Source organism: Schistosoma haematobium, chromosome 4, assembly GCF_000699445.3.
Source record: "Schistosoma haematobium chromosome 4, whole genome shotgun sequence".
Classification (NCBI taxonomy): domain Eukaryota; kingdom Metazoa; phylum Platyhelminthes; class Trematoda; order Strigeidida; family Schistosomatidae; genus Schistosoma; species Schistosoma haematobium.
Window position 1 is genome coordinate 33766770 of NC_067199.1, and position 27336 is coordinate 33794105.

A 27336-nucleotide genomic window follows, 5' to 3' on the forward strand; every position below is an offset into this window, starting at 1 on the left:
CGACACCGCCATCAGATCCCGACGTAGTGGTCTGAAGGATGTGTTCGTCGCGAAGCCCAGGGGTTCGACAAGTACCAGTGCTGTGGATATCTACCTAAGACGAAACGGCTTACTAGTGCTACCTAATTTTCAACGGTAGTCTACTGAAATTCCATGGTGTGCAACTAAAACCTAATTATGCCATTAATTTATGTAGTGATGATGATATAAATACATGGGGAAAAGTCTATGAAATCTTCCTAGTTGATAGATCAAACTGAAATTTCCTGACAAAAATATTATCCTCATAAATTATACTCTAATTGAGGTAATATCTTCCTGGTGTGACATCTTGGAGCGACTGATGTGACACTGTTCAAACAAAAAGTGGTTTTGTGAAATTCGTATAGATTTTTACTTGTACTAACTTTATGTAATAACTTGCTAGATATACACACAAGTCCACTAAAATAGTATCTTTTATCTTCAAAAAAACTGTAAATCAACCACTGAACGTAAAACGTCACCTAAAGTCACCAAAAAAATTTAACGCATAAACTTGAGTCTTTAAGTAAGCAACAGGAATGGTCTTCCATGAAAAGGCTCTGTGGCTGTCGGATATCTGTAATGCAAAAGAATAACTAGCATCTTCAGTGATGCTACCTCCCCACAGATGAGAAAGGAAAGTTAGAGAAAATTACCTATAAAATCCAGTGCAACTCATATACAGGTTGCTCAACCAAGCTTGAAAAGTATAGAGCTAATAATACAAAACACCAACCATTCACAGTAGTGGTATGACCAACCACAAACACTTTTTTCTGGTTCTGTGATTACACCGTGATTGACATGATCATCAACACTAATCAATTTTTCAAATCAGGTACTACAGGAAAAAATGATCATCAATGGCGTCATCATAGGGTTGTGAAGATTGTTGAATTTCTTTTAAATCATCAACCTGAGTTAGACCACCATGTGCTCATTAGTGAGTGTCTTCAAGAGGTAATTCTGGGGTTCTAGTGAGAGACCGTGAAGAGTGGAGTTAATCCATATCGAATGCAAGGCAGTTTCCTACTGAAGACAATAGAAGATGGTCGCACAATGTCGTGGATTGATTAAAGTTAGAAATTAACACAGTTGGATGCCGTCTAGAAATTACGCGTTCACGCGTGCGACTGATGATCCTGGGTTCGGTCCCCACGTGAGGGATCGTGGATATGCACTGCCGATCAGTCGCATACTGGGTCGAAACAGCCGTCCAGTTCTTCCAGGTTTTCAATGGTGGTTTAATTTAAGTCAATTCGTGATTTCAATGAACTTCTATGGTGTATTTAACCAGCATATGTCAACCAACCGAAAATTTTCACTCTAAAAAATGGGAACAATTCAGTGGCTGTTCAGAAAATCTATAGGAGCTCTAATACTCTTTAAAAATGGATGGAAAACATCATGATCCAATTGTATCTGAAATACTATCGTAATTGTATGTGATGTCGAATGAATCAATATTGTTTTACAGTTTCTTCCCACTTAACTCAGTGATGAAAACAGACATTTTTTAATACAACGGAGATGAATATACTGACTATAAGGCAGATAAATTTAGGAGAAAATATTGAGGGTTCATTAAATAGACAAAATTTCATGAAGAGAACCGAGTATTTTTTTCAAGAAACAATTACTTACGAGTGTCTGCTTGAGAAATGCTTTTGTTCGTTTAAGTTTTGGCATACCACATCGACGCGCTCGTTTATAGGTTTGTTCAATAGTGGGGTTCATTCCAGGATTTTGTGATTCGTCTAGTTTAGTGAATTCCTGAAGACAGGGAAGACAAAGAGGAAACACCCGAAAACTTTAAATGTGAATGATATCCAGAAAGAAAACAAAATTTCAATAATTAAACTTATTAAATATCTAGTTTTTTTAATACTAAGCGTTATTTGAAGACATTAATAAGGCTATAATACGGATATCAGCATAGAATATCATTTCAAACAACAAGCTAGTCATCATATTATATCATAAGATTAGTAAACAATGGATACTGTAACATTCCTATAACAATCTAACTACTAAGCTATTAACACAAATTTTACAGGGGGAAAAGGTACAGTCTAGATGATTTATTGGTAAAATTTATAATAGTTACACTTTAATCGAATTTCATAGTATCTAATTATATCGGTATAAAGTTGTGGAGATTGTTGAGTTTTGGTTGAGGTCACCAACCGATCAATGTTAGATCAATGAAAACCTGGAAGCACTGGACGGCCGTTTCGTCCTTTATGGGATTCCTCAGCAGTGCGCATCCGGCGTGCAGGATCATAGATGAGCGTCTCTGAGCATCCTCAGACCAGTGATCTATGTTTCAGGACCAATGAACAAAACTGTTCTCCCTGACGCGTTGTGAACGCGACTTTTTACAGCCAAACTAATACCAGTAACTAAAGACTAATGAAGAAAAAGGTGATATGTAAGGGAGTAGACAGTCAGATGATGAGAAGAAATTGTTGATATAAGTCAATATTTAGTTATCAATTACATATGTAGTAAAAAGGATTTGACTTTAGGAAGTTAGATCGTAGGTTAGAACTTTATTTTTCGTAAGTTCAATTTAGACAGCTAGTTGGGATCGCTAACTAACATATAAACAAAATGGCTCAAAGATGAATATATATATATATATATATATATATATATATATATATATATATATATATATATATATATATATATATGATTCTATACTTATCAAATGAGTTGCATTAACTTCAATTTAAAACCAACGACTACTCTCTCTATATATTCAAAATACATTTTTATTTATCATTAATACAGTCAAGTAAGTAGGTAAACCACCGTATCACTTAAAAATCTATTTAAAAATATAACCTACACAAAATACTTGTCGTATTTTAGTATTTTTTTTACCAAATCTATTCATATATTGCAGAAAATAAGGACAGTTTAATGGCAATAATATAATCATATGGGTGGTCTTGAATTGAGTTGATTTAAGCAGAGATAAGAAACATTGTATTAGACAAAATAATTAACTGATATTATCAATTGAATATATATATGGCAATAATTATAACAAGAAAATGGAAACAGAACATCTCTGCTTAGGCTTTTCATTACTTTTCTTGAACACTATTAGTTTTGAATTTCACTGACATGATAAGCCAAGACAAAGAAGAAAACAGAATTGATACATATACACTTATTTATCAGTTTAAATGGTGACATTCTTGACAAAGTGATGATCGAAACGGATAGGGGGGAAAGGGGAATAAACGAACAAGGTTATTGGATTAGGAAGATTAAAAAAGTGACACATTGGAGGATTTTCTCAAGTCAATACAAAATAAAATTTAAAACATTGAATCTTTGATGAGTAGTAGTGTTGTCCCAGTGAAAGTGAACGGTGATTGGTTAATGGTCGCAGATAGACAAATATGAGAACTGTGATATACATTTCGCTTCAGTGTTTGTAATAATATAATAAACGTTGGTTTAGACCTGTACTGTGTTCTCAATCGGTCTTTAGATTAAAGCATGGAAAAATACTCACGTGGTCAGGTTTATAGAGCCAAGTGAGCAAAAAATATCGAATGCAATGCATATTGTTCATCCAGAGCACTAGGCATTGTGAAGATGTCAGTGGGGAGATCAAACATGATCCCAGGATGGATACATTTCTGCTGTCGTCGAATTTTTCTCACAGAAAATGGATGATATAAAATTATCACTCGAGGAACAGAACAAGTTAATTAAAGCCTTGTTGGTGAACATGTATTATCATATAAACTAGCTTCAGTCATCAATGACTGCTGATCCTAACACAAATTCGACCAAGTAATTTATTTTTGATAGTAGGGTAGTTTTTTTAGGTTAAGATCTCTACCACGTTAAGAAGAAATGATCAGGGTACATGAATATTGTTCCTATTAATCACTATTTTCCTTACATTTTTCTTTACACGACATTAAAAAACGTAAAATTTTTAACTGATACAAGTTTGTAAAATAAAACTACCTTCCTGTCAATATCGATTGCAGTCATGCATAATGAAAAGAGATGTTAGGCTATCTCATACTTGTTATTTCCAAGGGAGAAATGAGTTAAACAACAACTAAAAATATTACAAATATGGGTAATTGAAATAATAATAATTTAAAATCGGTCATAAGAAATGGAGAGTCCCATCAACCATTGGTTACTAAAGTAACTAATCTAAAATGTATAATAATACAGTCTCACTGGAAGGCAAACTCTCAGCAATGTGGTTTCTGAAGCGTTGTTAGCAACACTTCGAAAAAACATGATGAAATATTAAACAGGAATAGGAACCTAAGATAAATGCATTTCTCAAAAAGTTATATAATGCAGAGATGGATGGCGACTAGCGGGACGCGCATTTCGTCCTATCCGGGATTCGTCAGCTGGAAGTACTTGCATCCCAGAGCAGTGACTTACTGGCAATAACGAAGCAATCAGCAAAAGATGTATATATGTCAAAAGAAACGGATTACTTGTAGTCCCAAATATCAATCGGCAGATCCAAACCAACATATATGAATTAAAAATTTATTTATATGATGTATTTCAGAACCGGATATTCTTATTATCCCCTAATACCAAACAAAAAGAATGTAAATTAGGCTAGACTATGCGCCAAATCGGATGAACGGGTTAGTAATGCTATCGCCACCGTCTGTGTTATCATATTTTTAAAACACAATCAATGTATCAAGGAATTTGCCGCATTATCTCGTTTCCCTGACTATGTCCGATGAAGTGAAGTTTGTAAAAGTGTCCACCTGAACGACAACCAAATGTCCACATAAATTAGCCACACTGATATGTTGAGTGGTGAGTCAGTTGTTAGAGCCCCCTCGCCTGCTTCTACTTAAGTAACCGGATAGTATCATTAGCCCTCGTATTTAAATTGGTTCGAAGCCAAATACACTCATCTGTAGCTGGTAAATGGGCATGACATTACTGTGACTAAATTTCACAGCTGAAAAATCGGTTTATTAAAACGCAGTATCAAAACCAAAATAAACAATCGCAACAAACATTTTCTAAACTTCAGTAAGGAACTAAAGGTCAGTCAGCTACAACGTAGGACCAGGCACATCGGTCCAAGTTGCCATACCTCATTAACACAACAAGATGAACACAGGATTCATAAAAGTAGTTAATACAGAGGTTGTAATATATAAAAGAAAGATTGCATATAAGGATATGGTACAGGAAGAAAGAATTAGTTAGTAGAAAGAAAGATATGAAGCGATTTTAATCTCTTAGTTTAAGGGAAGACAGACAGTGTATACACCTATGCCATTGTGATCGATTCTGAGCCATGCCATCCAGAGTCTCCAACCATTGGTTACGATAGTCACGCGGACCCCAACCAAGCAGTCTGCATCTCTCAGCATGACTCAAACCAGAAGTTAGTGAATTCAAAGACTGATGTCATGTTTTGACCTGGCCGCCCTTAGCTTTCTTCCAACCATCCCCAACACTAGTGAGCATTGAGCGTCGTGGTAATCGGTGTTCAGGCATACGCAATACGTGACCAAACCATCACTTACCTGCTATGTACTTTAGTCTACTATGTAAATTTTTAAAATGAACACAATATGTCGTTTTCTATTTGACCAGTGTCTAGTTACCTTGTCTCTGCTTAATGCTAACTTCAAGTTTTCCATAGTTAATTAACTGCCTTCTAACATAGCAACATGACATATTTACCACTAGACAACTTTTATTAGAATGTAGAAAATAGATATCCCAATTATGTTAACTATTCATTCCACATAATGCTGCTACCTAACTTGAAATTATATATTTTCTGAATTCTAACCTTGCAACCCGGTACAAGTTAGTGAGTAGGTTTGAAGCTATTGGCAACACACAACTATCGAAACCTTGTTAGGTGTATTAACGTTCAAAACAGTCATTTAACAGTTAAAAGTAGAGTATGAAAACTAAGAACAAGCCAAGTAAAGAATTTAAGACCTTAAAAACAAAATTTTGAAACAAAATATGAGCACGGAAAAATATATACAGGTTGGACTATTTTATTTATCTATTTGAACACATAAATATTGGTACAAGAGGGCACCAAATATATACGCGCCACACAAAACAATGAGAATTCGAAGAGAAAGAAAAGAACAATAACGGAGAGATTAGTGTAAGGTAGTGTAATAATAATAATAATAATAATAATAATAATAATAATAGTCATAGTGGGGGAAACGAAAAAGTACAATCAGAAGAAATCCTTCAGTTAAGAAAGAAGCAACCACTTTTTATGGAGAAAGTAAAAGTTTGCAGTCGGATCGCCACTGGCTTCTATGCTGAGCCATATCTGATAACGTCTCTAACCACTGTGTTGCAAGACCTCTAGGACCCCAGCCAGAGAGTCGTGAAGGAGCGAAACAATCTACGAGGATGATGAGATGCCAATCACTAACATCCATCGACGTCTTGGACGATGGGCAGAATTTTTCGAAGGGCAGTTCAACTGGCCTGCTGCTCCGGCAACATCGGTCAGACTGTCCTGCCCTCCATGGCCGGTGACGACTGATCCACCAAACGAGGAGGAAGTCCACAAGGAACTCCAACTCTTGAAGCGTTACAAATCGCCTGGCCCAGATGACTTACCTCCGGCTCTTTTTAAAGATGGTGGTGACTTTTTGACTAAGGAATTGACGACGTTGTTTACAAAGGTTTGGGAACTAGAGAGTGTACCAACGTCATGGAATGAGTCGATAGTTGTCCCTATCTTTAAAAAGTGTTCACGTCGTTCCTGTAACAACTATCGGGGGATAAGTCTACTTCCGATTGCGTCCAAGCTATTGGCTTCCGTCATACTTCGTAGGTTGTTCAAAACCCGAGAAAGATTGACTCGCGGGGAGCAGGCTGGGTTTCGTTCTGGTCGAGGATGTATTGATCATATCTTCACCCTCTGCCAAATGTTAGAACACCACCATAATTATCGGGGGCCAACAATCGTAGTATTTCTTGACATCAGGGCTGCCTTCGATTCGTTAGAAAGGACTGTTCTCTGGGGTTGTCTACTGAAGAAGGGTGTGCCTAAGAAGTTTATTAACATCCTAAAAGCCCTATATACAAACACCTCAGGCAGAGTGAGGGCATACAACCACCTCTCTCCATTGTTCCATTCGAACAGTGGGGTTAGGCAGGGTTGCCCAATCTCACCATTCCTCTACAACTTTGCCATTCGGGAAAAAGCTCTGATGGATGTAAGTAATGGCGGTGTGGATCTGCCGCCTAGAGAAAGACTTCTTGACCTTGAGTATGCGGATGATATTGTCTTACTGTGCGATAATGCCAAAGCCATGCAGTCCGCACTTAATCAGTTGGCAGTCAGTGTCCGTAGGTATGGCATGTGATTTGCACCTTCGAAGTGCAAAGTACTTCTACAAGACTGGCAGGATTCTAATCCTGTACTCACCCTGGGTGGTGAGCAGATAGAAGTAGTCGAGAAGTTCATGTATCTAGGTAGCTGCATCAGTGCTGGTAGTGGTGTGAGTGATGAGATCAATGCACGTATAGTGAAAGCCAGAGCGGCTTATGCCGATCTGGGCCATGTTTGGCACCTTCGTGATGTCAGTCTGGTTGTAAAAGGTCGCATCAACAATGCGTCGGTGAGAGCAGTTTTGCTCTATGCTTGTGAAACCTGGCCTCTCCGAGTTGAGGATGTTAGACGACTCTCTGTGTTTGATCATCGTTGTCTCCGAAGGATTGCTGACATCCAGTGGTAACACCATGTCAGTAATGCAGAGGTTCGGCATCGTGTGTTCGGGCACAGAGATGATAATGCAATCGATGTCACCATCTTGGACATGTTCTACGAATGTCGTCCCAGAGAATTCCACGTCGTGCATTATTTGCCGACGCCGAGACTGGTTGGAAAAAGCGGAGAGGTGGTCATTACATGACATGGTGTTGTGGTATGAAGGAAAGCTGTAAATGACTGGCTTGTGTTGGTCCTTCAAGACTCCCTGGCTGGGGTCCGAGAGACAGTGCGACACAGTGGTTAGAGACGTTATCAGATATGGCTCAGAACCGAAGCCAGTGGCGATCCTGCTGCAAGCTTCTTGTACTTTCTTCATAAAAATGGTTGCATCTTCCTTGACTGAAAGATTTCTTCTGATTGTACCTTTCCGTTCTCCCATTATTACCACTATTATTATTACACTACCTTACACCAATCTCTTCCTTATTGTTCTTTTTTTTCCTTCTCTTTAAATTCTCATTATTTTGTGTAGCGCACAATAAGGAAGAGATTGGTGTAAGGTAGTGTAATAATAATAGTGGTAATAATGGGAGAACGGAAAGGTACAATCAGAAGAAATCTTTCAGTCAAGGAAGATGCAACCATTTTTTATGAAGAAAGTACAAGAAGCTTGCAGCAGGATCGCCACTGGCTTCGGTTCTGAGCCATATCTGATAACGTCTCTAACCACTGTGTCGCACTGTCTCTCGGACCCCAGCCAGGGAGTCTTGAAGGACCAACACAAGCCAGTCATTTACAGCTTTCCTTCATACCACAACACCATGTCATGTAATGACCACCTCTCCGCTTTTTCCAACCAGTCTCGGCGTCGGCAAATAATGCACGACGTGGAATTCTCTGGGACGACATTCGTAGAACATGTCCAAGATGGTGACATCGATTGCATTATCATCTCTGTGCCCGAACACACGATGCCGAACCTCTGCATTACTGACATGGTGTTACCACTGGATGTCAGCAATCCTTCGGAGACAACGATGATCAAACACAGAGAGTCGTCTAACATCCTCAACTCGGAGAGGCCAGGTTTCACAAGCATAGAGCAAAACTGCTCTCACCGACGCATTGTTGATGCGACCTTTACAACCAGACTGACATCACGAAGGTGCCAAACATGGCCCAGATCGGCATAAGCCGCTCTGGCTTTCACTATACGTGCATTGATCTCATCACTCACACCACTACCAGCACTGATGCAGCTACCTAGATACATGAACTTCTCGACTACTTCTATCTGCTCACCACCCAGGGTGAGTACAGGATTAGAATCCTGCCAGTCTTGTAGAAGTACTTTGCACTTCGAAGGTGCAAATCACATGCCATACCTACGGACACTGACTGCCAACTGATTAAGTGCGGACTGCATGGCTTTGGCATTATCGCACAGTAAGACAATATCATCCGCATACTCAAGGTCAAGAAGTCTTTCTCTAGGCGGCAGATCCACACCGCCATTACTTACATCCATCAGAGCTTTTTCCCGAATGGCAAAGTTGTAGAGGAATGGTGAGATTGGGCAACCCTGCCTAACCCCACTGTTCGAATGGAACAATGGAGAGAGGTGGTTGTATGCCCTCACTCTGCCTGAGGTGTTTGTATATAGGGCCTTTAGGATGTTAATAAACTTCTCAGGCACACAAATATGATGAAATGTCGATATTTATGGAAAAATACTTGTCTTGCTTCAATCAAGGTTGGACTTCAACACAAAGAATGAATAACCCTCACTTATGTATAACAACCGATCTCCTGAGATGACTCGTAATTCCTAACCCACTGAATCACTAAAATAATCAAGCGCAACAGTTCAGAAAACGTACTAAAATATTCCCATAGATGGAGAAACAAAACAAAACCCAGTAGCTTGTGACACTGCATGCATAGTGGAAAATGGATGCGTTTCCTGATATTTTTAACTATGGTATCCAACCTTTTTGTTCGTTTCTTCAAAACACATTTTATGACGCGCTCTTTGAATCAAGGTTTTGTTCCTAATAAAAAAACAAGTTATATCGCCCTATCAATTGATGAATCCTTAATTTATAGTGTTGAGATATATTTTAAATAAGTATAGCAACTTCTAATGAATGAATCAGGTTAGATAGACTAGGAAGTATCGAAAGTTTATTAAATCATCGAACGTTGCATTCGATCGCACGGAAAACCCCAAACTAACAGAATATGAGGGTAATTACGCAAATAAATTCCGAGATACAGATTCGCACTGACTATTCAACATCCACTAAAAATTACCTATAGCATAAAATAGTTGGTTTAATCACCATCTGCATCTTCATACACCTCTTTTGATGTGCAAGAGTAGTAGCTCTGTGTAACTGTTGTTCAAGTGTTGCTTTTGTGAAATTGTTATAGGATATGACAACTAGAACAACCTACACAAATACACCACGAGTTAAAAGCCAAACCCCTTATCCGCCAACTACTATGAAAATGAATATTGATACCTGTGTACATGAACACTAAAAGAGTAATGTTATAATTTTCTCATATTAGGACTAAACTACCCGTATTTCAGTAAGTATCGGCTAATTTCGTGAATTTATCCACCCTTAAAATTTAACGAAATGAATTCGAAATGGATTAGATAGTAAGTCAATTGAAGCACAACGTACTTAGCATTTACAGAACAAAAAGTGAAATTCTAAACACAATACTCAGTTATCGTCAGAATATTTTATTTTTACTAATTCACTTTTTATCACAGTAGCTTTTCAACAATGACGAAATTCAGATGTCTTTTTGGGTTACAAGGCTTTTATAAAATTTCTAGCTCCACCTCACAGGACACCTATTATTTAATGTGCACTTGAATGTTTAGCTAAACGATTGTTTTGTGAGGCTAATTCAGTTCCTGTTAACATTAAAAAGAAAGTCCCACAGTGATAAAGCGCTGGTGCGACAAATGTAATGAACTTTCATACTTTCGTATATGATACTTAAAACATCATCTTAAGTCTTTAAATAGCAGATGTTTCTGAGTACTCTGGACTAATAGAAAGACCAACTCCTAATGAGTAAGGCATGACATTACGATTGGAAATGACCGTGTCGAAAATTAATGAACATAATTGTGACAGACATCCATGAAAAACACATCGAATTGTATTCATCCCATGTGAGTTACTTATGAGCTGTCATGCTCCAGAACATTCCACAATGATTCAAACTGTACGTACAAACACCATAAAACTACCTGACTGATGAAGTTAAATACTATTCCACATAATGCTCCTAAGACAAAAGCGGTTAACGAATATACGTCTTAGAACTCTTTGGATTGATGGTGAATAAGTGACTGTCATAAACCCAACTAATCATAAGTCCTGTGTACTTTTTTCAACGTTTGGTTTACTTCAAGTAATAGTCAGATGAAAGTACATGGATTTTATGGTTTAAGAAACCATAATAAAATCTTTGATTCTAGTAAAATTTTAATCCTACCTTATAAACCAGATCAAACACCAACCAAGGCAAATAAAAAACTGCTCATTAAGTTTTAATTAATATATCAAGTGAGGTGATAAATACACTAAACTAGTTTGCTTTCTGTGGCGAGAAATTGGAGGGATAGTGTTAGTTACCATAACACCCAAGAGACCAAGTCTTAATAGCGTGTTTATCAAACCAAACTATAACATACAAATCGATCGACAGCACAGTTCCTGAACACATGGTCAGTTCTGGCCACACCCCACTGCATTAATCTTCGTTCAAAATCACTCGCAAAATAAAAATAATTGATGCAGAAAGGATTTGGATGGGGAATTCACACACAGCCAAGGCTATGGCAATCCACCATCTCAAATCTAAGCTCTGTGTACAGAAGAGTTACGTTCAGTCCTTTATTCTACCATGGTCTTAACATACCTTTGAATTCCACCTTCTTTATAAATCAAACGGTTATATTTAGGTTTTGTTGTATGCATTGCTTCTCACAGCTTTCGAAACTATTACACAAAGTAGGCTCTTGGTGATTTTTTATTACTGCAAAATGATGCAAAACTCCACTTGGAGCCCCTCCGGGGCTATTGCCGGTCCCAAGCCCGGACAAAAGAGGAGGGTTGAGCATGGAGTTAGCGACCCCATCATGTAGAAAACTAGCGCGCTAAAAAACGCTAACCATAAAAAATGATGCAACCTTTCTTACTCAATACTTGAAAAATTTAATTGCATTGAAGTAACACACCTCCATTTGTAAATGATCATACCCAGTACATGAAATTTTTGATAATATTTACTATATTATGCAACACCACTTCATTTCTATTGACTTCTACTCGAATAAGTTTGACCATCTTTAATAATTTTGTAAAACCCTTGTATTTCACTACAGACTACTATACGTAGAAATTACCTATAAACACGAATATACAACTTAAGAAAACGATATCGTCTAGAAAGTTGTCTCGCTGAAATATCTTAAACTTCTCAAAATTATACCATCTGAATTGCATAAAGCTATGCGCTATGTAATTGTTTAAAGTGATCCATGTGTATGCGAAAAAATGGAGAAAATTGAAGTCACGGAAATGGGAATACAAAACCCATCGCTGTACACACTTTCCAAAACCCAATGGAATTCTGCATATTAAGAAACGAAGACTACGCATACTGATAATTTTTATAGTTTTTCGAACCAGTGAGGAGAAAATACATCAAACAAACCACATAACTCTACCTTAAACGGAAACATGGTGAGTGCATATGTATGTATTGTAGTTTCGTTTTTCAGATATAAAGCAATTTAAGAACGAAACCAGTTCTTACTAAACCGATGTATCACTTTTTTTCGTTATTACTGAGCTTCATAGAAGCTAACCAATCACTTTCTTACAAAATATAACCCTTGTAAATGAAATCAGATACAACCCTGCACTCGAAAGTTTAAAATGAACATAAAATTCTGTAAACCTAGGAATCATCAGGGGCAACTTAACAAAATTGTAAAGGCATTTGTGATTACACTCTGAATAAAATAACTACATAGCAAGTAAGATGGTTCACGAAATGAAACTTACCAGCATATCATCCATTGTTTTAAAAGATAAAATAGCAAATCCATCAATAAGGACTTCATTGTATTGCTTGGGACCATTTGGTAAATCCATCAGTTTGTCACATTGCTCCTGGTTTTCACTTTTATTAAATTCTAATCCATGATCAGTGGATAAGTCATTTTTGATATTTGTGAATAACCCTGAATGTTTCTCATCTTGAGGAATTGTATTTTTGATCGAACAAGGAGGGGAATTGCTTTGGAGCATAGGATCTACATGTTCAAATGACAGGCACACAGAGTTAGGTATTTCTAATGCAGAAGCGATCAAACCGTTTTTTGGAGGATTGTAGCTCACTGAGTTATGAGCACTTATAGGACTAGTACCGACAAACGATTCCTCTGCTTTATTCTCAACGTTTTCCACGGTGCCACTTCCTTCCTCTTCACATTCTTCCTGGTCTACTTTATCAACGGTCCCACAGCTTTTTAGCATTACGGACTTAAAAAGGAACTCCCATTTACAAATAGCGTTTTTACTCTAGCTTCTCATAAAAATATGATATGAACAAAACTACACGTGTCATTAAGCTAATCCATTACAAAATATCGTTGGTGATCTTAATTCCAGAAATGGAAGATATTGGTACGCAAAACTGAAAAGCAACCCAGTCGTTTGATCTTCCCACTCATAATCTGTGACACCTGTTCTTAATCATGTGTACAGAAAAGACATAAATTGTTTTTAGGCCGAAAGAAGTGCTTCACTTATTGTTTTTTTCAATCTTATTGTTATTTCGTTTGGTTGTTTTTAATGGAAACGTTACAGATATATTATTCACCATTGATTCTAGTTTCAGTTTAGAAAGGGCAGGAGACTTGATGGCCTGTGTTAGTCCTCGCAATGGTGGTCTCTCAGTTGATCCAACTTTCTTTTGAAAGAGTCGACGAATGGAGCCTCATCCACGTGCTGAGGTAGTGAATTCCACTCGTCGATGATTCGATGGGAATGTTGATATTCAGCTGACAAGTAATTTGTCCTGGGCCTGTGAACTTTTTTAGTGTCCTCGTAAATTCTCTGCTTTGGAAGGTAAGAAAAATGAGGGCATATCAAATGAAAATTTATCACTAGGCAATTTGAAAACTGTAATCAAGTCGCCTCTAGTTCTTCGATATGACAATTAGAATATGTTTAGCTTGGCGAGTCGAACATCATACGTGAGCTTCGGGAATCAGCGTAGTTGTTGTTCTCTGAACCTTTTCCAAAAGCTCACTGTCCTTTTTTAAACAGAAGGCAGCTGCTTGTTTGCAGTAGTCAAGGTTAGGACTCACAAACACTGTATACAAGGTCAAAAACGTTTTAGCGTCGACATGACTAAAGGCCCTACGTAAAGTTCTAAAACCTTTGGTGACTATTGCACGACAGCGTGCGGTAGTCTTTAAGTCTTGGCTAACGATGACTCCTAAGTCAGTGTGTGTCTGGACAACAGGTAGCTCAGTGTTATTCATCGTGTATGTATCTGAACCTTGATCACCGATATCCATCACAATACACTTGGAAGTATTTATCGGCAACTGTCAGGTTTGAGACTATTCAGATAATTTCTCCAGGTCGTTTTGGAGTTCTAAGCTATCACCCTTACTTCCTATCGCTCTCCATATCTTGAAATCGTCAGTATATAGCGAAACCGATGATGATAGTAGGTCATTTACATACAAGAGGAATAACACTGACCCGAAAGCTATACGCTAGAGCACCAAGTACAGTTTCCCCGCTAGACGGCTTTGAGTTCACCCGTACTTTTGTTGGCGCACAACTGGGAAGTCTGATCCACACCAATAGATTGCGTCCAACCCCGGCATTTTTTAACTTACATAACAGCCGGTTGTGGGAAACTTTGTCAAAAGCTACGTCTACAGGTAACTTTTGGTCCTTAAGAGCGCACCAACTTTCACGAGCGACAGGAGTAACCTATTCTAAAACCATGCTGCTTATCCGAAAGGATCCGGTTTTCATCGAGGTACTTAAATAGCTTCTTCCGAATAATATTTCCGAAGATTTTAACAACCACACTAGTTAGGTTAACGGGTCGGTAGTTCTCAGGTTTATGTTTCGTACCTGTTTTGAAGACAGAACTTACTGTGGCATTCATCCAGTCTTTTGGTAAACGACTATGGGTTACGAGTAGATTAAAGCATATACTTAAAGGGTTCGCAACGAAGTTAACTAATTTCTTAAGTAAGCTAGGATTCAGTTCATCAGGCCCGTGGATTTGCCAATGTCAAGCTTATTTAGCAGACCAAGGACATCGAGTACTTTAATGGTCACACTGACCAGGGTTTGTGAGGAAGGATTTGTATGGACTAACGGGAAGGGTGTTTCTATGGTATATACGTTGCTAACGTAGTTTGAGAATACTTGAGCCTTACCAAATTCGTCCTCCACCAATGATGAAGCAGTGATCTCTCCCACAATGCAGGAATATTTCCTCTTCTTTTTATCGGCGCGAGGTCAAACCCGCCAGGGAGCACCAGTTCCCTCAAGATTACAGGTACACCTTGCTGACGAGTGCCAAGTAGCACGAAACCCGGGTCCACGGTTTCCTGATGACTACCTCCAACCACCATCTGAAGGTCAATATATAGTGCCTGCAGTGTCGAGCCACTTAGACTGGTGGCCACATTGCAACCTGATCGATAGCATTCGATCCGTACTATTAAGGATTAGACACGCATGGCACTGATCACCACCCAGTGATCAATCAATTGTGAATGTCACAATCTACGTAACTTTCGTTACTTCGTTATCGTCAAGTCAACTGAAGTGGATAAGTGAGTGGCAGCGAGTAACAAATGACAACCATTCCGACTCATCAAGCAAATGATTATTAGAAGAGCTGGTGTCCATTGAGCTATCCGATTTCCACATTTCTGTTTGATTTCACTTTGACATTATTTTAAAGATAATATTCTCATCCCACGTACATAGATAAATGTTGCTCGTTGAGTTTGGTTGCCCTGACGGTACAGTCCTGCGTCATGAAAGTCTGACTTATGTATGAGTTTCTTATGGCCTTAGGTGGCAATCCAAGGATGTTTTGGAGGTCACTTTCTCCCCTTCGTTGCGAAAAGTAGCTTCATCAACACCTGAATAAGTGAAGTGAAATAGTTGGACCTAAAACCTCTTGAAACATTATGTAAGTCCTATCAATCCTGGTTAATTTATATCTGACAACATGTTGGCGCGAAATCAGAGGGCTCAGTTGACCATCACCAACTTTCAGCACATGTGACGTGTGACATCTCTCCAAATAAACGAATGAGTGTACTGAACAGTGGTTTACTCTGTTCTAATTCATGAAGTATAGAGCACAGTCACCAAAGATATTTATGGTTCGCTATCATTCAGTCATAAGTGTTTTGAGATCACAGCCAGTATATTGTTGAACCATCACATAGGCGGTGTTGCCAGGCATAAGCTGTTACAGAATGAATGTTTCGAAGAACTGTCCAAAGCGTTATATTTGACAGTCTTGTTATAGCTAGAATTATTCTCCACGTCTTAAACGTTATCTGTAGTGTTTAAGTGAAATAACGATTCTTTTGTACTTGATGTCTGCCTGATTTTTATTCCTAAATACAATACATCCTTTCGTGATCGTCTATTACTTTTTAGTTAGATTACGTTGTTTCTTGGATTCCTAGTGCGTACAATAATTCAAATACTTCTAATCATCATGTTGACGTCGCGATGAAGCCCGTGATGGAAGAGTTAGACATATGTTCAAATTTAGATGCTTTTGAGGATTACTTGAAAAAGTTTTAAATCTGGGCTGTGACTAATGAAGATGTTGAGGATGTTAATATTGTGGCTCATTTCCTTACATTAATAAAAAAACCTACAACCTACTAAAAACTTTGGCCTACTTCACTCCCTTATACAACTCTCAAAGAACCACTGGTAGACCATGTAAAGTGTAAACATTCTAAATATGGTGAAAGAGGAAAATATCACAAAATGATTCGTCAGGACATCATTACAACGCCATCCCAACCCAGTTTGTACTCCATGTAATGCAGATAAAAATTCACTGAGTAATTGCGAAGCAGGCCACGAAGATGACCACAAGTTTCGTAAATGTTTGTCTTTTGACAAATTTCACTCCTGTAATTTATGTGTATTTCGCAATATTAAACGTTTTAAATGTGGTAAAATTGGACACATATAAGCAGTTCGTAAATAACAGCTCTGTTTGCAGCAAATAATGTTTAACTTTGTAATTCCTATCGTATTAAGTAGAGTGTTTCTAATGATAATTTATTTTTATCCACGACTTCAAGAAACAGTATAGAGTCAAATAGCACTCGAAAATTAAATGAAACTCAGAAGCATTGTGCGACAAAAGCTTCTAGTTAATCAACTTATCTCATGTTATTGTACCAGACATGGTTTGTTCTAACAACTTACATATTTCCGTTGGAATGTTTTACCAATCTAAGGATAATATGTTGAATGAATCGAGTCATGATCGAAACTCTGATGCAATTTCAATTGCTGCTGGTTTTTCTGATGATCAGTTTTTCTTCAATGACATTTTTAACAAATTTGAGGAAAATATTTCAGAAGAACAAAATCCTGATGTCTTGTCAAATCTTATTTGTCGTCATCATGCATTTGTTTCCAGTAGGAAACATATTCATTCCGAAGCATGAGTTCAAATGAGCTCGCTTTTAATTATAATTCATGTGATTTCATGCCAAATGTTGTTTATACTAACATGAAGTGACTCCTAATTGATCCTCTAATCATTATGAGAAATATGCTTTAATGAAAACTACATTATTCATAACTTGACGATATGAAGATCCAACATTATATCGTGGGGAAGGATAGTTTTGTAATATCGACTGTTCAAATTATAGATAACAGCGGTTTTAGTATACAATCAATGTGTCGGTTTTACACGATTCCGGGACCCCGTTTACTCCGTTACAATTTCAGTCGCTAAGTCTAGTATTAATGAGTATATTCTAGGTCACACAGTCTACATCCAATGTACACTCGGATGGATACATGATAAAACTAAGGAAAAGATGTACGATTGATTGAAGCAATTTAGATTTTCATTTAAGCTGTGGTGGATGGAGTGTTTGTATGAACTAACGATTCCTTTGTAATTGAGGTCTGCCTGTTTTTGAATTCTAAATATAAAGCATCTGTTCGTGCTCATTTACTACTTATTGGTTAAATTTCGCCGTTTCTGGGATTCCTAGTTCGTGCAATAATTCAGATACTCCTAATCGTCACATCACCTTTCACTAGGGACTTGTTTAATTATACATAATAGTTGGGAGTATTTGAAATAGTATACTAACTAGGAACTCCTGAAATAGTGCAATCCAGGCCAAACAGAACTAAATAAGCAGAAACAAACATATTGTACGTGTAATTCGTAATAAATAGGGAGTCCATTACGAAGGAATCATCACGTCGTGCAGACGTCACATCCGTCATAGCTTAAATAAGAATCTGAATGTCTGTAATCTAGTGTACTTCTTTGCAGGATCTCTGAATTTTGCAGTGGCATTAGAACTGACGTTTGTTTTAAAGGTCTTAAAATTTCTTCCCTTGTTGTGGGTAATGTCCTCAATATCTGACTCCAAATAATAATATCCCGTTACTGAGTGTTTTAGGTAGGCTTAATCTCCTAGTAGAATTGCGAATTTACTCGAGATTATTGAGAAGCCTGAACATCAGTTATAGAGATAGTTTATTGTTAATGAATAATAATAATTCACAAGCGTACGGTGAGCAAGCACACGATGAAACAGAGAGAGTAAGTGAGTCTGTTAAAAATCCATATATATTTGAGAGTTAATCGGGTGTGGATAGATTATCGATTATCTGCACATTGAAACCAATAGGAAAATAGCTTAAGAGTTAATGTACAGACATACATTCGATCATACACACCGAAATTAACATAGTGAATTGAGTCCGAGTTACAATGACTAGATAAATGATACAGCAGCCAAATGGGCTTGCCACACCCTACACACGAGGATGAGGAGGATTTGGAGTCATGCGTGATTTCCTGCACTTCATTTCCGTAGTTAGCAAGTTATCAAGCATTTCGTTGGAAGAGTTTGAAGTGATCAGTAAGGAAATTTGTCTTCGAAGAATTCTTAAATTCAATAGACCCAGGGTAGACGGCCCAAATTTCATGATGGGTAGTTCACAATCTATTATTGAAGACTTGTCATCAACAATTTACAAAACGCAAGAATGGAAAGTTTATTACCCATATTTTACCAAAGAAACCTTTAACTATGTGAACGACATTTTTGAGATGTTTTGCACTTTTAGATCATATTTGTCATCAAAATTTTAGTACAGCACAGATTAAATGCAGGGTTTGTGTCATGATGTAATCATTGACAATAAGTTACCTTGTGAGGCTTCATGAACCAAAGCAAAGAAGGCATCGGTTTAGCATAATGAAATGAACCTCGGTTAGTTGGATCGCCTTTTACATTCAGTCCATATACTTGAATTTCGGTCATTCGATAAAGTAATAACAATATAGTAATATGCAAAGAATACATTTCTTTTAACAGACTGGTGAGTTTTACTTTGTTATGGAATATTTAAACTATACAGTATTGTCTATCATGGTCGGGTGTGCTTAATATAGGGATTACATATGACTAACTACCGCTTACCCCAACTTGTGATATCGTCCTGTGTAAAGTAAACTGGAAACAAAGTAAAGCGCAACCAAAATGTCCAAAGTCGAAATTCTAAACGAATATGTTTAAAGCTAGAATCAAACGGATGGATCCAAAACACAGTGAAAATGACTTTCAAAAGATAGCCTGTAGTTATTTGAATACCACTCTCAGCACGCCTTTCTCGAATTAGCTAGCGGAATGCACGAAACTCACTACCTATAAGTGATTATGTTTGGAGTACTCAAAAAAGTTCAAAGATTATCAACGACTTTAAAAAACATTATCAATGCAGGACAAATATGGGGAATGAAAGCTATTAGATCAGTGCCCTCTCAACCCTTCGATATGTAGAAACTACAACAACAACAACCAAAAATCCCTTCAAGTTTACCGTCATCATTCTCTGGGATTCCCGCACAAAGTTAATCGCGAGAAATATCACGAAACGTTTAATAAATTCATGCAGTTACATCAATAGATCTCCCGCACAATTCTTTGGAGGGAAAATCCAAACCGCTAGCAACGCAATGATGACATCCATCGAAGTAACAGCTTTATTAACATTAATGAAATCAAGCTCAGGAAAGAAAACACTATCCGTTCACCCCCAACGGCACAAATTTTCCAAAGAGCGTGATTCTTGAAAGTCAAGATTTACTAGAACTCACCCATTTATGCTCAACAACATATTTGCGATTCAAAAATTAAATAGACGAGAGAAGCATATATGTCATCACTAATATCACGAGTCATTTGGGAGGCAGTGATCCAGAGAATGAGGCCTTAATTTTTTCCGGTGATCAAAAAACGTTAATTCATCATGTGTAAGATACAGTCGTCATCATCAACAGAGACTAACCGGAAACCACCTAAAGTCTGATCAACAAAGTCTCTGATGAAGATACTCACAAAGTGAAGGGAGTAAAAAAATTTAACTGTTGAAACCATTGATCCTTAAAACCGACACAGGCAAACTGGATACTGAAGTTTGTCGGAAGACAACTCATATAGATCCGATTCTCATCTAACGTAGTAATAACCTAGGAGTTTTTAATGCCTTTAGGTAACCTTCGTTCCATCGACAGAAGAAGTCAGATTAGTATTCAATCAATCTTTATTTAGATTGTTCAAACACACAAGGATTTTCAACATTCAATATATGATAATAGGAAATATAATGCCTATACGAAATAAGAAAGTGAATGAGTACTTAGGCTGTATTGTTTTAACATATAATTAGGTGTTTGAGGTCAACTTTTGACTAATCAACCTAGTCTGTTACAAAGTCAAGAAACCAAGTGCTCACAGACTATGTTCAAGAGGGAAAGAACACCCTGCAACACACTTAGAGCGCGGAAGAACACATGGGACTATGTGATGACAGTTACTGTTATTGTTTATCAATTACACTATCCTTTAAGACAAAAATGAGATAACTGAGAAGATTTACATTTAACACCTAAAGAATGGTGCTTGAGGGAACACTTAATTGTCATGCTACGGCTTGGCAATCTTAATGTGGTCACTTTATTTAGTCTTTTGCTTTCGTGTTGGATATACTATTTTATTCTCAGCCTAAATGTAATCTTCAAAAGCCCGTAGAAGAAACCACGTACTGTTACGGTGAGATGAGTCAGTGTACACGGTGATGTGACTTCCACATAATGTCTGACGGACTGGGTAGTCACATGAAGACAAATGTAGAACAGATCTATTATTTTAGTAGCGTAGACTGCAAGATTCATTTTGAGGGTTTTGTGTGTGAAAATCCTTCCATTTGTACGCCTGTAATTTATTCCTGTTTATTCCTTCAGTTGTATATTTTGTTGGTTTTTTTATCCCATTTGAGATGGTAAGATTTGTATTTTATTATAGTTTTTATTTTCTTACGCCTTCATTGAGTTTCCATGTTTCATCCTGAACTGCACTCATGTTGTTTTTAGTCTTTGCGGCATCCATATTGATTTGTCCCTCCTTTGATTGTGTTGCTTGCATTGAATGGAATTATTCATTTTCGATTGTAAATTGAAGAACTTTTGCAGAATTGGAAACGCTCTGTTATAAAGCGACCAAATATTATCTTTCCGATAAATCTGTACGCGATCTGCCCAGAAAGGATAGGATAAAATTTATTTATTGTAATTTAGATTGCTTATTGATTGAAAAATGATTAGCTGAATAACTTGGTGGTAATACTTGTTTAGGTAATGATGTACATTTATATTTATGATGAAATTTGTAGCCGTCATTAACCCAATCAGATTGTTCTGGCTTCAACTGGGCAATAGCACGTATCTAAACTACCTAGACAGTTATTATTTATTCCAAACCTTAATTTAGATTCTACATAGGCAAGTGTACTAAATCCGACATGGTTCTACCCTTCTAAAGAACGGCAAACCATGCGACTTCACCAAGTATAAACCTGACTCACTAACCAAAACAAAGTCAATAACAGAACGAATAAACGGATCATTCTACCTTGCATAAAAAACAGTTCAAAAATTGCACCGAGTGTATTGGAGCCGTCTGGAATAGTTCCAGCCAAAAACCAGTAAAATCGCTTCAATCAGTCTGTCATAAACCAAAGGACGAAATGACCATAGAAAAAACCTGAATATCATCTACAAAATAAACTGTTCCAAGAGAGGAAACCACCGCATCAGACAAAGTGAATGTCCTTGCCAGAATGGTCTGCATAGACACCATGACATATGCTTACTTATATTAGTGCATGTGAACAACTGTGAACACATATTTGACTGAAGGGTGTTGAAGCCTTAGGTAGAAGGCATTCTCGGGAGCTTGGAACTCAGTTTATTTAGTAATCAATAAACAGATTGAAATCGACCTAATTTACAAACCAGTCGTGAAAGTCACGGACAAGTACAAGACCAAGAATCAGGTCCAGAGGCGATAGAATCAAAACGAAGAAGCAGAAAATGACAGGTTAAATGCCAACTGTAACCAACGAAGATGGAAGCTGACAAGACAAGTTGTTAGTTATATGTGGAGAAATTCGAATACTGCGCTTTTACCTGAAGTTTGTGTTGATGATGTTTAGAAGAACAATGAAAGCTTCATAATTAAATCATCATCAATGAAACTCTATCACAAGCCAAACATGGATGTGGGATATTTAGGGGTAATATTTTGTCGCCGTCAAGAGGCTGAACAGTCTTCCTGAGTTGAATGTGGATTGATAGTGTTAAACGACTTTTATTTATTCGCTCTGAAGTGTTTTCAGTTCAAGCCAGAGTACTCTCCTTGTTGAGATTTACTAGTTTGATATTAGCCTGTTGGTTGATTACGATACATATCAAAGACCGTCAAACAGATCTTATTGCACGGATCACTGAATTACGTGAGTGGTTACTGTTAGTTAACTGTGCCTTACTTAAAACAAAAGTCTCTGTTACTAAAGCGACAACCTTATAAGGTTCTCGATAATGCAGGTTATAAATCTTTTATGGGACTACTAAGAATCCCCGTTCTCTAGAATAAACGATGACAGTACCAGTCCCTAATCTTTGGTCCTGTTTTTTAAATGTAAAAATGTGCAACATTTGAAATGTTATGATGCAATAAATTCCATGAACCCCAGCAAGTAAACGGCCCACTTATGGTATACTAGGAGTGAAGGCTTTAAGAAAAAGTATATTATAAACCAGTGCCTGACTATCAATGAATCGAAATACCACAATCACAGGGGACATTTCTCGGCCAGCCTTTGTATATCTATTAGTTTGTACGTCATTGTTGTCGACGATGGAAGCATTTTCTGACAATGGTCTTCACTGTGAGAATGCTGAGTGCACTCATTACAAGCAGCACCTCTTGAGTGGGTACCGTTGAAATAGCGAATGAATGCTAAGTGAATGAACTGGAAAATGCAATTATTCAGCAAAAACTCCGCCTGTTTCTGATGTGTTTCCCTTCTTAAAATATGAATCTTACTGAGGTCAATGCTGTTTAAAATGACTTTTGTGAGACCATTTATATAATTTGCCTAGCTACCTGCGATTCTGGAGAAATAAAGTCAGCAGTTATATAAACTGCAGACATGAAAATAGCTTTCTTGCCATTTCCGAGATGATAAAGTTTTTCTTGAATTGTCGAGCGGCATTTCGCTGCTTGATTTCCTTGCACGCTCAGAAGAGACTTTGAAAGGAGCTTCATTATACGATCAATATACAAACCATTGATTACAGATAATAATGCATTTCGTGTGAAGGATAACACGATGTTCATGGAATCATAAACTTGGCCAAGTTCAAATAAAGACGAATTATAAAAGATAAGATACTACTTGAGTAAACAAGATTTAAACACAACTTTAGCTGTGCAATTTTAAGAAAGCTGTTCGTGATGATGAAAACGCACAATCATAAATGATATAATTCAGTTTCACACCTTGACTCATAAAATAAACACAACAATAATCATAAATCTTTCGGCCACAGAAATGGTTATAATATATAGTGTTTGATAAAACTTGCCATGAATATGTGACATTTAGAAAGGATCTTGTCTCGTTATTATTAATATTGACTGTATTTTGATCAGTCTTAGTTTGATATCTTCGTATCTTATGCGGATCATCTTGATTTAGCCGTTCTGAGCGTCACAGGCAGTGGAATAACGAAATGTTGGCCCTTAGTTTTTTTTAAAATGGAAATCCATCCACTGCACAAAAGTCAGATACGTCAGCGTGTCATGAATGTTAAGGCTTTTCCTTTATCTTGGTAGTCAGAGGTCGCAAATTAAAAAAGCGAATTAAGTGACTAAGAGATTACAGTGTTTAATCCTGAATTTATATAAAAGCTTAATCTTTCCAAGCTTACCATATACTTTTGGTAGAACACGATTAACAGATATAATGATGTATTGAAACAAATAAAAAGGACAACTTGTTGAAACATTTAGATGAAAGAAACAAGTAGCCCAGATATTCAGACGGGCAGCGGGATGTCAATAGTATATATTCGGATGTATGCAATGATACTATCCCAGATTAACTACAACTTAGAGTAAATAAATAACAACTAAGGATTTTGGTAGCAGTTTTAGTTTTAGCAGTTGCATTGTGGCTGGATAAAACGGTAGTCCAGTACTTTCAGTGACCTTCGGGTCATGCTATGCGTGTAACACGATGGAAGAAAGTGTGTTCAAGTTCATACACTTAAACGACGTGTACAATCATTTTGTGGTAAATTTACAGACTGTAAAAATTAGCAAAATAAATGCAAATATTACCAGAGACTATTTGCAAATTGAAATTTGTCATGCCCATCTCCACACTTCTGTCGCATGAAAAAAAGACGAATTCTTTTGTCGTCAGATAGATATGGTGATCAAACGTCACTAGACACACTGAATAAAAGTCCGCGGATTCATTTACTATCATCAGAGACAATATGTTCGGAGTTTTTCAGCCTAAGACATACGAAAACGATTTAATTATCACAGTCATTAAAAAGTCCATTTAAATATTTCAGAACGTAATGATCAATAGTTGATAAATTGTAATAATGAGATATACGACCGTCGAAACTCGCATATGTTGTTTTAATGTTTCAATGGGATTAGTCAATTTGCAAATTAGACAATTTGTAATTAAGATGTGTTATCATGTACGTTTCGTTTGTTGTTTCGTATCTACATTACTCATTAATATATGGTCGTCTTTGTGGGTTATTTTCTAAACAGTAACAAGAGAGAATTTATTTGCATGTTTTAAACGATATTGTTAAAGTCAGAAATCAGTGTTTGTCAGAGAGAAACGAGCATTGTATCCAAGCTAGCCAATAAGGTGTAAAAATGAGCATGAGGAAAATAAAGTGACAAGACGCCAAGAAGCTTTTTTCATTTCTTTCGTCAGCGGGAAAAGTGGTATATATGCTTATTATGGCCGTAGGTTTTAAATATCTTTGAATTTACGCAAAATTATCTACCTGTTGTTTTCATTTGAGCAGTCTTTGCCCATTTTTATGCTCTTGCGCCAAATGTTTCTTAAGTTTGACCTCGCGTTCACCATAACACAAACTTTTAAACAGTCGTAACACTTGTGTGCGAGACCATAGACGCGTAGATGATGAATGGTTTTTTAAAAAGTTAAGGTTAGAATTGGAAAAATTTAAAAATCACTCTCCCATTGAAACTTTGGTTTTATGATTTAAGACAAGTACTTTGAGCTCCTTTCATGAAAAGGGAGACTACTTTGAGAAGAAATATGTATTTCGCTCTATTTATTCATTTCATGCTTCTGTAACTGTACATCACCTTCTTTGAATAAATTCAAGGATAATGCTGACAATAAATTCGCTATATCATGATGACAAAATTTCATTGTAGACACAGAATAAGTTGAAATTGGCTGTTTGTGACTTAAGCAAACTACCGCCAAACTGAAAAATCGAAAGTTCTCTGATTCATTTCAGATTTTGTGAGAGACTTCATGATAGCGAAGGAAAATATTTAAAAACTGAAGTGCACAAAAATACATCAGGTTTAATGACAGAAGAATGCAAGAACTTTTAAAGGTTGTTAACGATTCAGCAATAAATTACCATGTGTCGGGAGGAGTTCTAAATTTGCAATCAGTTGAGATACCAAACTTAAAATACCAATACCGCTTCGACGTTTATAGTCAATTTATTTAAACAATACAGAAGCTGTGAAGAGTGTATTTGACTACATTATCTTTCTTTACGGTCGTTTGAAGTGGTAATATTTATGACTTACCTAGCATTTTGTCCCTAAATTGTTCAAGTTACAGGGCCCTTACAGTGAGGCTTACTGTAAACGTAGTACTGAATTAAAATAACGTTGATCATGACTATACATACCTCAAAGCCTCTCTGTTTACGGTATTTGAGTCCTATACCGCGTGCTAAAAAGAGCTTCTGACTACCCTTGCTATAGACGTAGGTAGTTTTATATGTAGATATGCAATGTATATTTGAATATAACCTTCATTGAAATCAAATTCTTATTGTCTGGCTGAAATAATCCCCATAATTCATTCCTAATAGTTTTTTAGAATCATTGGCACTATAACATATACATCAAAACTATGACCTTAGCAATACATATATTTGTTTATATACGTATACGAGTACAGCTCAAAACGCGTGATCAGGATATGTATATCTAAGACAGTTTAGAGGCTTTCGTCCCGAAGATCAAAGAAACAGTTTGTTAACGTAACCTGAAGAAATACAATTTTGTACAAAAGTTGTTTTAATGTTCAGTTCGTTTCAACACGACTAGAGAATATATAATATCTCTAATCTTCATACAGGTAAACCTTACAATCATAGAATTTTCGATAACCATGTTGCTTGATTTTGACGTTACCATCTTCGGCCGATAAGATGTGGAACATAAAAAGTTTAACAAACGTTACTTGCAAAGTAGTTTTCCAAACCATTTCTATCAAGCGATCGACAGGTCACCTTTCATAACGCATATATTTCCTTCTTAACCATGCAAAAAATATGGGCAGCTGAATTATCCGAATAATCCGACCTCTCTAAGGTTCTATCCATTTGAGGATTTGCAGGTTTACTCTAGTTTCTCTCCAACGTCTTAGTGCGAATAGGTATTTTAAATATCAAAACTCTCGGGATTCTAATAAGCCATTTTTCTAAAGTGACTTGAAAGAGAGATAAAATATATATCAGGCATATTCGAGAATTGTATAAACCAATCAACCGACTTGTTTTATACGGTATCATCTGTGTGCAGTAGCAGTTTTACCATACAA

The 27336-nt window shown here is 36.9% G+C and overlaps 2 protein-coding genes across 2 annotated transcripts in view; one reads left to right on the plus strand and one right to left on the minus strand.

The window, feature by feature from the left end:
- Window positions 1-13656, minus strand: part of MS3_00007910 (uncharacterized protein) — a 73638-nt gene extending 59982 nt beyond the window's left edge. Inside the window, exons 1-2 of the mRNA XM_051216250.1 lie at window positions 12859-13656; window positions 1669-1797 (exon numbers count right to left, since the gene is read on the minus strand). Coding sequence (XP_051066820.1) covers window positions 1669-1797; window positions 12859-13332 — 603 coding nt within the window. The 5' untranslated portion in view covers window positions 13333-13656. The remainder of the gene's footprint in view (window positions 1-1668; window positions 1798-12858) is intronic.
- An 11514-nt stretch (window positions 13657-25170) lies between these two features.
- The window catches only part of ARMH3 (Armadillo-like helical domain-containing protein 3), a 91785-nt gene continuing 89619 nt past the window's right edge, over window positions 25171-27336 (plus strand). The window contains exon 1 of the mRNA XM_051216251.1: window positions 25171-25201. The gene's annotated coding sequence lies outside the window, so the exon portion shown is untranslated. The remainder of the gene's footprint in view (window positions 25202-27336) is intronic.